Source organism: Grampus griseus, assembly GCF_964374135.1.
Source record: "Grampus griseus genome assembly, chromosome: 2".
In the NCBI taxonomy this organism is placed as follows: domain Eukaryota; kingdom Metazoa; phylum Chordata; class Mammalia; order Artiodactyla; family Delphinidae; genus Grampus; species Grampus griseus.
Window position 1 is genome coordinate 175,894,640 of NC_139018.1, and position 17,299 is coordinate 175,911,938.

A 17,299-nucleotide genomic window follows, 5' to 3' on the forward strand; every position below is an offset into this window, starting at 1 on the left:
GTGCTGCTCTAAGACCTTGTCACTCACGTGCAGCCAACAACATGGCAACATCTGGGATCTTGTTAAAAAGGCAGACCCTTGGGCCCTACCCCAGAACTGCTGAGCTAGAAAATGCATTTTAGCAAGACCCCCAGATGTTCAGCATACACACGCATGTCTGAGAAACACTATTCCAGAAAACCAGTTTCATTTCCCTTTCAATCCTGACAATCCCAATAGTCTTTCATCTACCCATTTACTAAAACCTGCCAAGGTGTTAGGCACTGTTCTCGGCAACAGGGATACAAGGGGATAAAATCATCAACAAATTTACTCCCTGTTCTGGTGGAGTATATTCCAGAGGACAAGCAAAACTGTCAGTCCCGCTATAACACTTTGCGAAAAATGCAAATTTGTTTGAGCACTACTGATTTACCAGGAAACTACCTGAGCATGACACAGATTTCCCCACTTACCTACAAGCAATTTCACCCGGGAGAAACACGAGCTGCACCCAGCTGGACCAAGCTACACGGGGATTCATGGCACAGAGACATACGCCTCTAATACCTGCCAGCTACCCCAGCTCAGCGTCCGAGTTACGGGTCACATCCATCCACAGTCGGTGACAATTTTCAAAGGGTTATTTCAGATAACCCTCCTTCCATCACTTGACAGTAACTCACAAACTGCAGCCCTTCCACAAGCTACTAACTTCAGGCCTTCGTCAAGGTAAAATGCCGCATCTACTGTGTCGTTAGTGTACTCCTTGACCGTTTAACAAAGTTGTGCAAGCTCTTCGCAAGGCCGCCCCCTTCCTAACATGCCGCCAACAGTGTTCTTGGAGTCCTGTGCCCCACCCACGTCCCCCCCATAAACCCTGGGGTGCACTGTGCACGGCAACTTCCAGGAACACGTGCTGTAACACAATGACAAGAAAGCGGTAACATCAGGTCACCTAAGTACAAAGAAGGAACAAAGCAGTGGGAAGGACAGGCGATGACAGGACGGCTGAGTGCCTGCAACGGCAGGTAAGGCCTCTGGGAGAGGGTGGTACTTCAGCGGACACCCTACTGGAGAGACGGCACCAGGGGGACATACAGAAAGATGAACAAACCTGCTGCGGGGCCAGTGCGGACAGAGCGGCACCAACAAGGGGAATAGGCCACAGAAGTACCCAGACAGCAGGTTACACAGGGCTCATTACAGGCCTTGGTAAGTAACACAGTCAAGGGAGGGTCTCGAGCATGACAGCGATGTAAGCTGTCATTTTAACTGGACTACTCTGGCTACGTGCTGTGTGAAGCATAAAAGATGTGGGACACCATTCAAGAGGCTCCTGCAGAGTCCAGGCAAGAGGAGGAGGGGACAACAGTTTTACTTTAAGTACACACGGTCCCAGACTTACCACGGTTCGACTTAGGATTTGTTGACCTTACAATGATGTGGAAGCCAACAGGCAGGCGGTGGGAACCATACTTGTAATTTTGAATTCTGCTCTTCTCCCAGGCGAGCGATATGCAGTAGGATACGCCCTCAGGATCGGAGCTCCCAGTCAACCACGTGACCAGAAGGCGAACCACCCCTACACTTACAGCCATTCTACTTTTCACCCTCAGTACAGCAGTCAGTAAGTTACACGCGACGTTCAACACTTTACTGTAAAGCAGGCTTTGTGTTAGATGATTTTACCCAAAATGCTTTTGCTCGTGTAAGTGTTCTGAGCACATTTAAGGTAGGTTACATGTATTAAATGCATTTCCAACTTACGATATTTTCAACTTTTGATGGGTTTATCGAGAAGTAACCCCACTGTAAGTCCAGGAAGATGTGTACTAAGTGGTTACAGCTGGAATACAACTTTAAGGTAGAGATAAGGTTTTATGTGTAGCAAAAAGACTTGCTTTCTACTTTCAACAATAGTAGGCTAAATAATTAGATTATATGTTCATCAGTAAAACAGGAATAATCCTGATCAGCCTAATTCAATGGGTTATGGGACCAGGTGAAAAACAATGTAAAAGGGCTTTCGAGATTATGAAGCATCATATAAATCATAAAAAGGAGAGTCTTCATAGGATATATTTTCAAGCCCTAAATAACTGGTTTTGAAATGACTGACGAACAGTATCTCCAGTTCTTAGCACAGGGTCGCAGAAGCAGAGTCCAGGTACAGATGTGGTCCCAGGTACAGAATCTCTACCAAGATACCCCAGCTCACTGCTAGCTCCACTCTTTCCAGCATCAACAAAATGGTTCCCTACATAAATCAAAACCATTCTGCACAACAAAATAAGACAAACAGAGCCTCACCAGGAAGACAACCTCGAATATATAAATTTTCTGTGAATTATGGACCAGAAATCCTAAGTATGTTACACAAAGAACTTTAAATACATCTTGCACAACTAAAACAGTTCAACTGAGACTGCCTTAAAAGATCAAAGTTCAACTGAGACTGCCTTAAACCATTCCAAAATATTTTTGACTGTGAAATTGAAATCCATTGTATCATAAATACATAATAACCACCTTTTTAAGAATAACAAATAGGTTAAAATGTGATGACTACAAGACAAATGACATGGTATGTGTTCAAACACACGCACAAATCTTTAGAGCAAGTATTTCCTAAAATTAAGGAATACTGAAGAGTTGAAAAATTAAAACTGTTTATCCACCAACCTTATTCTGTTCCTCTCGAAATGGAATACCTATTTCCTATGAAAACCCAATGCAAACCTATCTGCCTAGTTTATTACCTTACTATATATACACTGGACCAATAAAAATAGATAATACTTATCTATTTTCACTAGACAAGAAAACACTTAATTCAAGTATCAGTGAATTTTAGATTCTGTATGAAATTTCCAAGTTGCTTTGAAAACAAGCCTCTGTATACGAGGGCTTAACTTGAGAAAAATGGCTTCTTTCTAGTAAAATTGGCAAGCTTTCCCATTAAAACTTATTTTTAAAAGTACACTAACGTGATCATCTGGTCTAGAACTACACACACACACCACACAACCACAACCACAACCACACACACACACACACACGCACACCTACTATAATTCATTAAGATGTATCCGGAGCATTAAGGTACAAATCAAGTCATCTTTATACTAATTTGTAATATAGTAAACACCCACCAAATAAAGTTCAAATATGCCTGAATGTTTCATCTCCAACAGTGTACACAAGTTACCAGAGTAGAGAGGACTAATTTCTAGACTAATCTGTCACTATGGGTTCCTTTCATAAAAGTAAATATTCCCTCATCTATAAACTGTAATACAGGGATACCATGTGTACTATCTACCTTCCAAGGTCAATGAGGATCAAATGAGACTGTTCATTTTTATAGTACTTTCTAACATTACAGATGCACAGCATATTTCGTTTTATTCCAAACGTAAAGTTATATGAATAACCGTAAGACCATACTGTGCAATTATCAGTCTATTATTTAATGTGAAAATACTAAAACATTACTAAATCATACTTTAAAAACTGTAAGAACACCAATTATCCCCAAATACTCCCTACTGAACAATTCCTTCAAATGTTACAGTAACTGTCATTTGACAACTGTATTAAATACATTTCCAAATTTCTCCAGATATAGCTAAATGACAAAAAAATAAAAGCTTTCATTATGCAGCTACAAACTTTAACATCTTTAGAAATGTAACCACTAAGGGCAATTTTTCCTTTGTACTCAAAGGTATATGAATGCTAACTCAAAAGCTATGCAAAATCACTGTTAAGTCCCACCAATCAGGGAGCCGATACAGAATATTTTTCAATTAACCAATGGAGCTATCTCCCCCCAAAAGATGTTTCTAACAAGTATGTTTCTGACAGTTAATTCTTAGAAGGATGATGAGAAAAATGGGACAACCCCCAAGAGGCTGAAGTTCTGTGGGACAGCTTTACAGAACCCTTGTAAAGACATCCCTCGTTCCTCAACTCATTTGTACTATCAACATTCTTAAAGTTACTTGGTAACATTATCCTCAGGACTAGTTTCGTTAAAGAAAAACATACTTTAACGAAATGGAAAGAGTTTTACAATTCCACAGAAGTACAAGTTCAACCAGTACTGTGCTGTCGTACTTCTGAAGTGGGGGGATGCAAGCTGCACCTTTAAAAACATGTCTACGCTGCAAAACCAAATCCAGTGTACCTTAAGATTCTTGTTTTTGGTTATTTTTAAACAAAAGATATTTTGCAGACAGATCAGGAAATATATAAAAATAACTTATTCCACCAAGTTAAACAACCTTCTAGGTAAGCTGTAATGTCACATAATTTCCCTTAATTACGACAGATAATCTACATTCCCTTTCATAAATCCTACAGGATAAAAACCTCCAATTCTTTTAACTGCACATACAGAGCTGGAATAAATCCTTTTTAGCTGCAGATTTCTGCGAGTGACGATCCTCCTCAATCCCTGCTTTCTGACTTACGATATACCTTAAAGTCATTTTATATATTACTTTGAATTGGCACTTTTCAAGGAAATCCAAGGTGCCATGGAAGAAATCTAGTGAATTACTGAAAAAAAATATGCTGTGATGTGGACAGATGCCAGTAAAGCCCCATTTGGCGGGGGGGGGGGGGGGGGGGGGGGTGTACACACATCCTTAAATTAGGTACTTATTAAAATTATGAGATTTTTTTTAAATCCTAAAATAAATATCAATTTGAAATTAGTTCAATAAATACAGTAACCTGTTCTTACATTAAATTGTTACTTACAAATGCTGAGTGCACAGATAATCCAACTCACTTGCACTTCACTTTGGATAATGGTTTTGACTGTTATGTGGACATTTATCTAAAATATGTATATATATATTTTTTCTTTGTTTTTTTTTGCGATACGGGGGCCTCTCACTGTTGTGGCCTCTCCCACTGCGGAGCACAGGCTCCGGACGCGCAGGCTCAGTGGCCATGGCTCACGGCCCAGCCGCTCCGCGGCACGTGAGATCCTCCTGGACCGGGGCACGAACCCGCGTCCCCTGCATCGGCAGGCGGACTCTTAACCACTGCGCCACCAGGGAAGCCCTGAATTCATATTTATTTAAAGATAAAAATCTCAGGGAATAAAAATGCCTGTAATAAAGTTACATATTCCCTTTAAATCTGTTTCAAACTCTCATTAGCAAGGAAAAAACAAAAAAACACCTGGAGTCAAAGTATAATGACTAAATATATCAGTATTAACTGAGGGAAGAATCACCACTTCACATCTTTAAAACACAGAATTAACATCAAAGATGCACTCTGAGCTCAAGAATGTAGATTTGATTTTATGGTATTCATTATTATTCCTACCTAGTGTAAAGTAATATGGTAGCCAGGTATATGAGAGACGATACAGTCAGGGATGAAGTTAGTATTAGTTAAAAGGCTCCAGAGAAAGAAAAGCAAACAGCTAAAAAAGCAAATCAGAAAGTGGGGTTTTAACTGAGCAAGGGACTAGATCAGAAAAATAAGTTTCTTTACAAATGGAGCTAAAGAACCATCAGCAAGCAGATGCAAATAAAAAGGAAACTAAAAGCAAACAAGAAATATCTGGACTACACATAGAAAGGAAAACTAAAATCAAAATGAAGAAAGAAAAAGTACAGAAAAAGCAAGCAGCTCGACCACCACCAGAGTGGTGGTGACTCTCCAGAGTCAGCGCCTTTAAGAATAGCTTCAAGGCCAGGATCACATCTTAGCATTACTTCCAGGAATACCACACAACTGCTGACACATAGCAGATGCCCAATGTTTGCTGAATGAATGAGCAACAAAATGTTCTTGGGATTATTTCACCTGTAAAAGAATTTACCAGGCGTGATTCACTGTAAATGTATGAAAGCATTTACAGAAGTTTCCTAGAGTACTTAAAATGACCTCCTTCCTGGATTTGGGGATCCATGATAGATTAACCAGATCAGAATCACTAAAAGAGAACCTGGGATACTTATCCATAAGGAGATGAGGTGCCACATCCTATTTAGTCACAGTCACCAAAATTTTAAAGATAAAGCAAAATACAGTGCAAACAATACTGCCTTCTAAGAGCTAACATTTGAAATGAAATCCACTACAGAAGAGTGGTTGGTAATAGAATCATCTTGACTACACATACACTATGAAAACTTACCTACAAAATTAAAAACGTTAATAGTTTAAGTAATTCTGTCCAAGAACTTGTAACGCTAAATAACCAAACCCATCTGCTGTTACTTACAAACAAATATACAGATTATCTGTGTAAGTAGCACAAAACTATACTATATTTAATGGAGAACTATATTCCCCTCCCATTCAATAACCATCCAAATGTTCCATCTCAATGCAATCTTCTGATCATTATTAATTTCCTCAACCCAGTAATTATATACAGAGGAGACCGATGTTTCTCAATATCTCATCATACTGAGTATAGCTGACTTCTACCCTAGGAGGCAAAAAAGAGAACCAGAAGATGCAGGATTTTTTTTTTTTTTTTTGAAGTAAAAGCAAAATATTGAGAAGCTAGTTGAAAATCAGACAGAAAGCCATGTGAGACTACCGAGTTTCCTTAGAAGTTTATAAAGACACAATCAATAGGGTATATTTATTTCGAACACGTTATCTATTAAGCAATTTAAGATCTTATAACAGGGAAAAATAGAGATTAATTGCCTCAGGGAAATTGGTTTATCCCTCAATGCATTCTTTAGACATGAAATCTGATTATTTTGGTAAATTTTGGCCACATTAAGTCTGAAACAGTTAAGAGTTTAACTTTTTTTCTTGGCCTTCCACCTACCACAAAGAACTTGAGGCAAAGGAACAGCTGAAGTTACCCTTATACCACTGAGGCTTTTAACAAGGTGAATATGTGAAGAAATATACGAGTTACATTAATAAGATCCTAGGGAACAGGAAAAATCTCATTTAAATGTTCACAGCAAAAAGTTAAGAAAAATTTTCTGAATCACAAATGATTTTTTTAACCTGTGAACTGTCTCAAAATACCTACTAAATTTTTAAATTCGCACTTCACCATTAGGAGACACGGCTGAACTCCTTAAAAAAAAAAAAATTCAAGCAGAAACAAGGATCTCAAAATAAACCAAGCCAAATAAACTGAAATCTTTACTTGAAGAGGTGAAAGTTCCTTTCTTGGAAAAACGTCCTGCATTTTTCCCTCACCATTAATAAAGTACTGGTAGGCTACATTCATAAATGCATTCTCTATCAGCTACTGGAGTCCAGTTTTGCATCCTCAGGTCAGCATCTGTTATCTCTACATCACTTGTTTGGGAATCACATAAATAAAAATAAAATATTCTGATGACATAACCATACAGTAACGTCTGCAAGCTGGAAACATGACTGACACCTTTTGTTTTATACAGAATTATCATGAAAAACCAACATGTGAAAGTTTCAACCAAAAAGCTACTCACCACCATCCCTCTCTCTAACTCTGTGAATATGCACATTTTTGGCCTTACTGTGACCTGTGCTGTCACTATATTTGTTTTCAGGACTATCAGATCTCCGCAACATTTTATTTGGTGGTGAAGGATCTGCGGCGTCTCGCATTTTTTCATGTCTGTGATCACCGCTACTGGGGTGACTCTTCGATGAATACTTAAGTGCCTGTAAAACATCACCCCCCCCAAAATAAGAGAATTAAAACATTGAACTCAACTTTCTGGGTTAGTTCTACTGTAAAACTTGGCATATTAACTTCATTCAGTTTTATGAATTTGTATCAAGAAAATTAAAATTTCCTTTTCCAAGTCTGTCTTTAAGTTATTCAAACAAGACCTAAATGACTAAGAGTTACTGTAAGGCTCCTCATACAAATCAAAATACCACATTCAAAAAAAAAAAAGATCCACTCCACTAATTATCTTGTAAATACAAGAAATCAGACACTTTGGTAAATTAACTCCTCAATAAATTTTTCTGGGAATTAGAAAGTTTAATCTAAAGGAGAGTACTACCGTCATCCCGTTTTTGCTCTGCAACTGCTACGCTAGACACAAGATATAAGCAAGCATGCACAGGTTTCTGCAATCCAACAACACAAAAGCGTCACTTTCTCCAATGCTTGGACTCACCCATGTAAAGCATTTGGGACCTGACTTCACTGCTCTTGCAGGTGCGGGAAATAATTTTAAGAGGCAGAAAGAAACGCTGGCTGATACTTCTGACCTATCACGGCGGAACTTAATGGAACTCCCTCGCAATAACGTATCTGAGACAACCACGACATGGCAGTCTTTCAAACCGCATCATCAATTATGCTTTGGAGGGCCCGGCTCAACAGGGTTTGACCTCTGACTTATGCAAACTAATGAACACTGTTTTGCACATCAGGGGGCCTAGGGTTTTTAACTTGGGCTTTTAACAAATCATGCTGGCCAGTAACACTACCGTCAGCTTAGAAACCTGCTCTCCTACCCGGTAAGGGATCAGACGCAGAAAGTATTTCCTTCTAGTGTCATCTGAGCGCTGCCAACCATGTCTGAGACCCGCCCCACCGCCGGAACCAGGGGCCACTTCTACCAGGACTTTTTTTTTTTTTTTTTTAAATTACAGGTTTACGTGCAGCCGCCGCAGGCACACACTAGAAGCACCTTCCTTACTTAGAGCGGCTGCCCCAGCACCCAAAGACCTCAACTCCGGCAGGAACAAAAGCGCCATCTTCCACTAGCAATGCACTTAGCCGCCCCGAAAACAAACTGCGAAGGGAGAGCGCTCCACCGCGCGCCCAGGAGTCGCAAACCCGTCGGCAGCCTCGCCCCAGCCTCGCGTCTACTCTGGACACCTTTCCGGCAACTTCTCGTCGCCCCGCTACAAAGGAGCGTGGCTCCAGAGGCCCCCGCGCCTCGCCCCACCGAGTCCCTCCCGCCCAGAGGCCCGAGTCCGGCCCCGCCCGGCCGAGATGGGCTCCGCTCGCCACGCGGAGCTGCGCTTCCTCCAGTCACCTGTCAAGATGAGCGCCCACACCTCGACGGCGAGCGCCGCGGGGGCCGAGCGCAGGCTGCGGGCGCCGCGGAGCCGTGGCCCCGAAGGGCCTGCAGCGGCTCGCGAAGCCTGCGCTCGAGTAGCGGCTCCTCCCTCCCCGCCGGCCCCGCCGCCCCGCCGGCCCCGCCGGCCCCTCCGGCCCGCGCCCGGCCCGCGGGTACCTGGTAAGGCTGCGCGTCCCCCCGCCGGTCGTGACAGCTGGAAAACAGGAAGAGAAGCGGCCTGAGGCCGGGGGCCCCGGCGCCCCCCCCCGCGGAGCCCCCGGAGCCCGCCCGCGCGCACACGCACACTCGCGCCCGCCGCCGCCCGCCGCCCGCGCGGCCGCTCCCCCTCCCGGCTGCTCCGGATCAGGGTTAACAACAAAAATGGCGGCGAGGCCGGCCCAGATAAGGAGCAGCCGCCCCCCCGCCGCCCGCCCCGCTGCCCCAAAACGAAAAAACGATTTACCCATCACTGAGTCTCTGCTGTTTCCTCGCATACATTACCATCAATGCCCGGCCTGTGAGCGTGTGTCGGGGACGGGGAGCGGCCGCGGACCGGGCGGCGGGCGGGCGCGCAGGCGGCGGGCGGCGCAGGGCCCGGCGCGCCCTCGGCGACGCTCAGCACCTCCCCGTCACTGGCGCCGGCGCTCCCGGGCCATCCCCTCCGTCCGCACCACGCTCACGCTCAGCTCGGATCGGCTCAGGCCGGGCAGCGGCGAACCGGGGGAGGGGGCACCAAGATGCGTCCGGCTCGGCCCCGCGCGCAGCGACTGCCTCCTCCGCCTTTGCCTCCTCCCGCTCCGCCGCCGCTACCCCTCCTCCCCCCGCCGCCGGGTCCTCCTCCTCCGCCGCCGCCTCCTCCTCCTGCCGCCGCCGCCGCTGGTGCCGCCGCTGCCGCTCCACCAACTACATCCGGGCAACTCGGCCGCTGCGGCCTTCGGAAACCCTCGGCACTTTCCGCCGCGCTCCTCCTCTCCCACCCTCGCGCGCTCCGGAACGCCGCCTTCGGCAAACCTCGGCTCGCCGCGGCCCTCCTCTTCCTCCGCGGCCTGGCTCGCCTCCTCGCGACCCGTCCGCTCTTTCCGGTCGCCGCTGCGGGCTCGCACACGCGCGTCCGGCCGCCGCCCTTCCACTTTAGGGGTAGTCCGGCTCGGGGAGCCGCCCGAGGCTGGTCCCGGGGGCCCCGGGGCGCGCGGGGCGGGCGGCGCCTTCGGGAGGAGGCCGGTGGGGCGCGCGAGGAGCCATCGCGGACTTAAGGGCGGCTGCGCTGCTGCGCGTGCGCCCGGCGGCGCGGGGCGGGGAGGCGTCCCGCAGGAGCGCGCGGGCCGCCGCCCCCGCCCCTGCGGGCTCCGACCGGGAAGCCCCTGGTTGGGCGGCGGGCGGACGCTGGCCCAGGCGCCCGCTCCGCGCGCGGGGACGCGAGCTGCCCCGGAGGCCCGCGCGGCGGCCTGGGGTGGGCAGGGCGCGCCCCTGGGCCGTCGGCGTCTTAGAAGTAAGTCACCGCCGGAAGCGCGGGGCGAGGGCGGCGTGCGTTCCGGGTCACTGCGCGGAGCGCCCGGAGCCCGTGGGCCTGCGCCCCCCGGGTGGGGGGGGGTCCGTGGGGGAAGAGCGAGCGCCACCTGGGCCGCTGATTGGAAACGCGCGATGCGCCTGCACGCGTGGGGGAGGGGGGACCTTGGAAAAAGTGTTGTTTACTGTTTTCCACCCCTAGTCGCGCCCTCCCCTCCGTCTCCTTTCTTCGTTTCCCATTTTTCTCTCTTCTGGTTCCTCTTTGCTCACGTGCGGTCGTTTGGAGGTTCTGCATGTGAATGGAGGCCTGGGGAGTGCTAAGGAAATTGCTGTCAAGGGAATTTGTTAGCGCGCTCCAGGCACAGTAGCGGCGTTGGCACGTTGGGAGGGAGAAAATCAACTCTGTCACCCCAGCTAGGTTTTCCTGGACGGCGGTGGTATCCAGGTGGTTTTATTTCTCCTTCTGTTCTAAACATCTTGTAAGGCAACACTGAATGAAGTGTAATAAACATACACTAAACATACAACAGATTACATGGAAGAAAGAGGTGAGGTAGGAAACAAATCAGAAGAAACAAGGTCCTTCCGAAGAACTGATTTAATTGGTATCCAACCAGTTAATTATGGCTGACCTAATGAAGAGGTGGAATGATGCGGGGAAGAAGGCCCAGAAATCACAGCTGATGGGAAAAGAAAAAAAAAATAATTACGTAGCCTTATTTGTCACATCTACCTGTCAAAAGCCAAGATTATTGCTGTTTGGGAGGACTAGTAAAGTCCACTTAAGGCCCACCGAATGTGTCAGTAACTAAGAACAAAACTGCCAGTGACTGAAATGAGGAAAAAAAGAAAAGAAAAACCGGAGTCTTTTAAGTGTGGTTTCTAAACACTTTTGTGACAACTGCTCTGAAGACGAAAGACGTCAGATTGGAAGAGTACAGAAAGTAATACATAAATCTCATGCAGAAACTTTTTGAAAGCTGGCAGCAAAATTTATTACTAATTTCTTGTTTGATGATTAGACGTCTGCTGAACTTGTTATATACCGTTTGATCAAAAGCAGCAAACCGGGCTGAGACACGCAGCAAACAGCTCTAGGCAGTGTACAGTCGGTTCTCGTTATTCGCACATTCCATGTCTGTGAATTCACCTGCTCACTGCAATGTATTTGTAATCCCCGAATCAGTATCCAAGGGTTCGTGGACGTGCACAATGAAAAATGTGACTTGCCTGACAGGCACTACTGAGGTTAAAGGAGACGACACTCAGCCTTGTTACATCAGCTCTTGCGCTGTAAACAGATGTGCTTTTCACAGTACATACGGTGTCATGTTTTTAGCAAATTTTTTGTGCTTTTTACTGGTGGCTTTCGTGTTTTAAGTGCCTCCACACCCCCACCCCAGGCGTAGTGCTGAGCTGCTATCTAGTATTTGTGGAGAAAACGTGTGTCCTGCATCCTGTTCGTTTAGGGTTATCATTAGTGCTCTTGGCCGTGATGAGGTCAGTGCTGGTAAATCAACAGTACATTAAATAAGATGTCTAAACAGGAACTCACATAAACAAAGTTAGGTACCGGTCAGTTGACGAAATGCGACCGCAGGATCTTAGGAACCTAACCCTTTGCTCCTCCAGGAGAAGTTTAGCGTTCCCGGTGACTTTATAGAACACAGCTCTCTCAGATAATGAGAATCGACTGTTACTAAAGGACACGTCCAAATGTTACCCGCATTTTTAAAAATCTCATCTCGTCGCCTACTTTAGATTCCATTATCTGTTGTTGTGAGTCGTCCTTTGGAAATACCTTCCATCCTTGCCTTCTCCCTCCACTTTACATATCTAACCCACAGCCCTGCTCAATTCCCTGCATGCGTGAGGAAAACATAACACCTTACTAACTCTGAAAAGAGCTCCCTGGGTTCCTCACCCCCCTCCCACTAACTTCCCTGATCTGTCTACCCTGCCCTCTTCAACAGCTGTTTCACCTCTTCTAAACCTGACGGTACATCCCCAGTCCTTGCTGTGTTGCTTCTTGAGATGATAGATGGAATCAGAAATCTGTAACAGCTTTGGCCCACGCCCACCTTGCATCTACCAGCCTTCCTCCATCTGAATACACTGCTAGCCTCCATAACTGGATGGATGGTCCAAATTCCTGTCCAAGACCCAAACTGCCACTTTTGCATTGAGTTCCATTTTACTCTTGGAATTGTCCTCTTTCCTTAGCAGATTTTCCCCGCTCAACTTGATTGTTTTTGTCAACTTGTAAAGATTTTAATAGCTAAAATCTTGATCATATCTCCCTGCAAATACTACCCCATTGCTCTGACGTGGTCTCCTATACAGAAGGACTTCATTTGCGCATCTGCTACTCTCTCTCGAACCCACAAGTCAGACTTGACCCCCAGACTCCACTGAAACTAAGGCTCCGGATCCTGGGAGCCTCCACCCTCTCAAATCCCACTTTCGTTTCTCAGTCTTCATGTCACTCCACCTGTCAGCAGCATTTGACACAGCTGATGACTTACTCTCTTCCTCCTGAAGCCCCTTTGCTTGCCTGCCAGAATTCCATTCTGTATTTCTCTCTTGCTTCCTAAATGACTGTTACTTAGTCCCCTTGCTGGTTGCCCTCTTTTTCCAGCCTCTAAATGCTGGAGTAGCCCAGGGTTCAGATCTCACAACTTGGACTGCTTCTCCTCTCTGTTCTTTCTCCCTCAGCAGCCCCATCCAGATCTCTGGCCAAATGAAACCCACGTTTGAATCTCCAGCCCACGCCTTTCCCCTAAACACTAGACTCGCACTTAACTGCCTACTTTACAGCACTGCTTGAATGTCTGATAGGTGTGGTAGACTTAATATAGTCTAAACCAGACTGTTAACCCCCCTCCCACCCCACCAAAGAACTGTGATTTAGTGTTCCCTATTTCATGAAATGGCAACTCCATTCTTCCAGACTAAAAACTTTGGAGTCATCCTTGATTCTTCCACACCTCACATCCACTCCATCAGCAAATCCCACCAGCGCTATCTTAAAAATATACCCAGAATCTGATCTCAGCTCACCACCTCCATCACAGCCACTCTGATCCAAGCCGCCGTCTTCTTACACCTGGACAATAGCAAAGGCCACCGGGCTGGTCTCCCACTTCTACACTTGCTTCCACGTCATCTACTCACTCACGGCAGCTGTCAGTGTGATCCCTTTGAAAGTCAACAACATTCCTATCTTAAAGCCCACTGATGGCTTCCCATCTCACTCAGAACAAAAGCCGTGGTCTTCCATTCTTACCGTGGTCTGCAGGGCCCTGCGTAAACTGCTCCCGCCCGCATTACCTCTGGTTTCACATCCAGTATGACATTTCTGCGTGCTCAGTCTTTTCCCACCACTCCATCCTCCACTTTCCTCCACTATACCGAGCATGTCTGTCTCAGGGCCTCTGCACTAGTATCCTCCTGCCTGAATGCTCTTCTCCTTGGTACCCACTTGCTCACACTGTCACTTCTTCAGGTCTCTGCTCAAATCTCTCATCAGAAAGGGCTGAACTCTGAGAACTATGTAAGCAGCACCCCACCACCATCTCTCTCCCTTACCTTGCTCTGTTTTTCCTGTGCCTCTTGCCACGTAATATGTTGTGTATTTTGTTTATTGGTTGTCTCCCACTAGAATGAAGGTTCTGTGTGACATAATCAGATAAATATTTGGTGAGTGAAAGAATATTTACCTACAAAAATATATACAAAGAAAACAGCAAAATATTATAATTCTCACGAAGAAAAAGATAACATGGGTTTATTTCTGCTTGCTTTCTTAAAGAACAGAATTATAAATTGAGTCCTGCTGTCACAAATTAAATGGGAGTAAAGCTGGATTATTCCTAATACTCATAAAATATTGTAAAAGGTAACATTTGAAAATTTATATGAATTTGCATATGTAGCAAATCTTATGCAGACCACTTGCGTTTCTGTTGAATGAGAGATCTCAAATTTGTGAATGAGAGATCTCAAGTTTGTGAATGAGCAGAGATCCATATTTCAGCCAATAAATGAACACATATCAACCATTATGGGGGAGATCTATCAGCCAAAAGGCCATGGGTGACCCTGACGTTAGTGTGGCCCTATTGGTGGAGGAAGAATCAGAAAGTCACGTCATCAGGCCTCTAGTTGTAAAAGAGACTTTAAAAGGTTTGCTCAAATTTTTAAAGGGTCACAAAATAAGGATACATCCTCTGAAATTTTTACCAAGCACTTTTCCTTTCTATCTTTTTTCTCTGTCCTTGCCCTTCTCTCAACTTGGCACAGTTTAGTGTTTAAGAGCATGGGTTTTGGAATCAGAGTGACATAATGTGGAGCTCTGGCTACATTATTGACGGACGAGCAGTGTAACCTTGGGCAAATTGCCAGAGTCCCAGAGGTTATGCTTCCTTATCCCTAAAATTGACTTGATAGGGTATAGGGCTGTTTGTAAAAAGTTAATGAACTTCCGTAAATAATTTAGCAGCACGTGGCACATACATAACTCCACTGCTGGTGGATATCATTCATTCATTCAAAAAAAAGCGTTACTGAGTTTCTGTGTATCACGTCTTGGGAACATAGTATTAAGCAAATTCACTTGGTCTCTGCTCCTATGGAGTTTATGTTTTAACTAAGTGCAGTACATAACTTAGAGGAGACCCTTTGTGTTCTCAGGTTTGTGATGTGAGGCTTTCATTCAACTATGTTGAAAATTAGCAAAAACGCAACAAAAATTATGATTTAGAAAAGGGGAGTAAAAACTTCCAGGACAGCATCATATCAGTATATGGTATATCCTTCTAAGCTGGGGTAATAGTGTAAATAATGGAATCAGCAGGTCCTGGGATTCCCACCCTCCCCACACACCCCCAGGATCCTTGTTGACTCATGTATTCACAGTTGAGCTAAGTTCTGGATTTACAACTTGCCGGTTTTTTAAAGTTTCTCCCAGTGATAGATAACAAAGTGCAGCCAAGATTGAGAACTATACCTACACCCTTTGCCTCTGGGAAAACTTCAGCCTCGATTAACCCAACTGTTCACTTTCTCAGTACCTGAAAGCAGTTGCATGCTGCTGAAGGCTGTTGAGTGAACTTCTGAATAGACTGATTCCTCTAAAGTCTCATGATCACCAAATAGACGGACCCTCAGTACAGCCAGGCAGTCTTAGACATTTCTCTCTTCAACCCCCTCATCTACTCCAAAAAGTTCCTCTAACTTCCACTCTCCTCTCACTGTGCTGCCTCCCCTTCACTTTCAGAAGATAGCACCTCCTTCCTCCTAAACCAAAGCCCCCAAATGGAAATTTCTTCCTGCCTCAAAATAGCCAAATTTACCTACACGCATCTTATCCTTCCTTCTACTTACTCAACAATTTACTGAGAACCCACTAGTGCTGGGAATACATCAATGAACAATACAGACAAAAATCTCTACTCTCCTGGGGCTTATATTCGAGTGGGAAAAAACAAACATAAATAACTGATATGGTAATTTGGATAATAGTAAGTGCTATGGAGAAGAGTGGAGAATGATAGGGAGAACTAGATTAGGAATAATATTTTAAACAGAGTGGTCATTGAGGTGACATTTAAGCAAAGACTTAAAGGTGATGAGAGAGAGGAGTGTTCCTGGAAAAGGGAACGGTGTGAGCAAATGTCCTGAGGCAGGAGTGTGTCTGGCGTGTTCAAGAGAAATAAGGAAGGTTGTGTAGGTAAAACGTATTGACGGAGGGGGAAAGTATGAGGAAATGAGGTCAAATAGTTTAAAGGAAGGGATGGGGGAGTAGGTGATGAAGGATCAAAAAGCCATTATAAGAAGGCTGGCTTTTATTCTGAGACAGATGAGAAGCCATTGGGGAGTTGAGCAGAGAAGTGACACTGGCTACTGTGTTGAGAATAGTCTTTATGACAAGGAAGTATGCAGAGAAACTAGTTAGGATGCTACTGCATTGTCCAAAGGACACTGTTTCAAAACAGGAGTTAAGCCTCATCTCTAAGGCCATTTCCTTCACATATGCTTTCCAGCCTTCCACTTTAAGGAACTAGAACAAGAAGAGAAAAGTAAATCCAGTGATAGCAGAAGGAAGGAAACAATGAAGGTTAGAGGAGAGAGAAATTATATAGACAATAGAAAATAGTACAAGCAATGAAACCAGAAGTTGGTTCTTTGAAAAGATCAGTAAAATTAACAAACCTTTAAATAGAATGACCAAGAAAAAAAGATCCAAATTACTAAAATTAGGGGAAAATGGGGATATTATTACCAACCATATAGAAATAAAAAGAATTACAAGAAAATACTATTAACATTTGTATGCCAACCAATTTGATGACCTAGATGAAGTGTACAGATTCCCAGAAACAAAGTACCAAAACTGACTCAAGAAGAAATAGAACAGACTTAACGTCACAAGTAAGAATATTGATTGAGTAATCAAAAAACTTCCAAGAAAGAAAAGCCCAGAATCATACGGCTTCACTGGTGACTTCTATCAAACATTTGAAAAAACACCACCAGTCCTCAAACTCTTACAAAAAATAGAGGAAGAGAGAACCTCTTCCTCTAGGCCAGCATTACCCTGATAACAAAGCCAGATGAAGACATCACAAGAAAATAAAACTACCAACATAGTCCCTAAAGAATATAGATACAAAGTGTCCCTAATAAATATAAATACAAAAATCCTCAACAAAAGTAACCCAGCAGCATGTTTAAATGATTACATACCATGACCGACTGGAATCCACAAAATTATTAGTGCTAATAAATTTAGC

General features: G+C 44.7%; 1 protein-coding gene across 4 annotated transcripts in view; it reads right to left on the minus strand.

The window, feature by feature from the left end:
* The window catches only part of WAC (WW domain containing adaptor with coiled-coil), an 86,257-nt gene extending 76,211 nt beyond the window's left edge, over positions 1 to 10,046 (minus strand). For 3 of the 4 annotated variants that reach the window (XM_082647754.1, XM_082647753.1, XM_082647752.1), the window contains exons 1-3: positions 9,463 to 9,564; positions 9,177 to 9,213; positions 7,443 to 7,638 (exon numbers count right to left, since the gene is read on the minus strand). In XM_082647754.1, the coding sequence (XP_082503880.1) occupies positions 7,443 to 7,638; positions 9,177 to 9,213; positions 9,463 to 9,503 (274 nt within the window). In that variant the 5' untranslated portion in view covers positions 9,504 to 9,564. Of the gene's footprint in view, positions 1 to 7,442; positions 7,639 to 9,176; positions 9,214 to 9,462; positions 9,565 to 10,010 lie in introns of those variants that run through there. The other variant, XM_082647755.1, reaches the window with a different exon arrangement.
* Between the last annotated feature and the right edge of the window lie 7,253 nt (positions 10,047 to 17,299).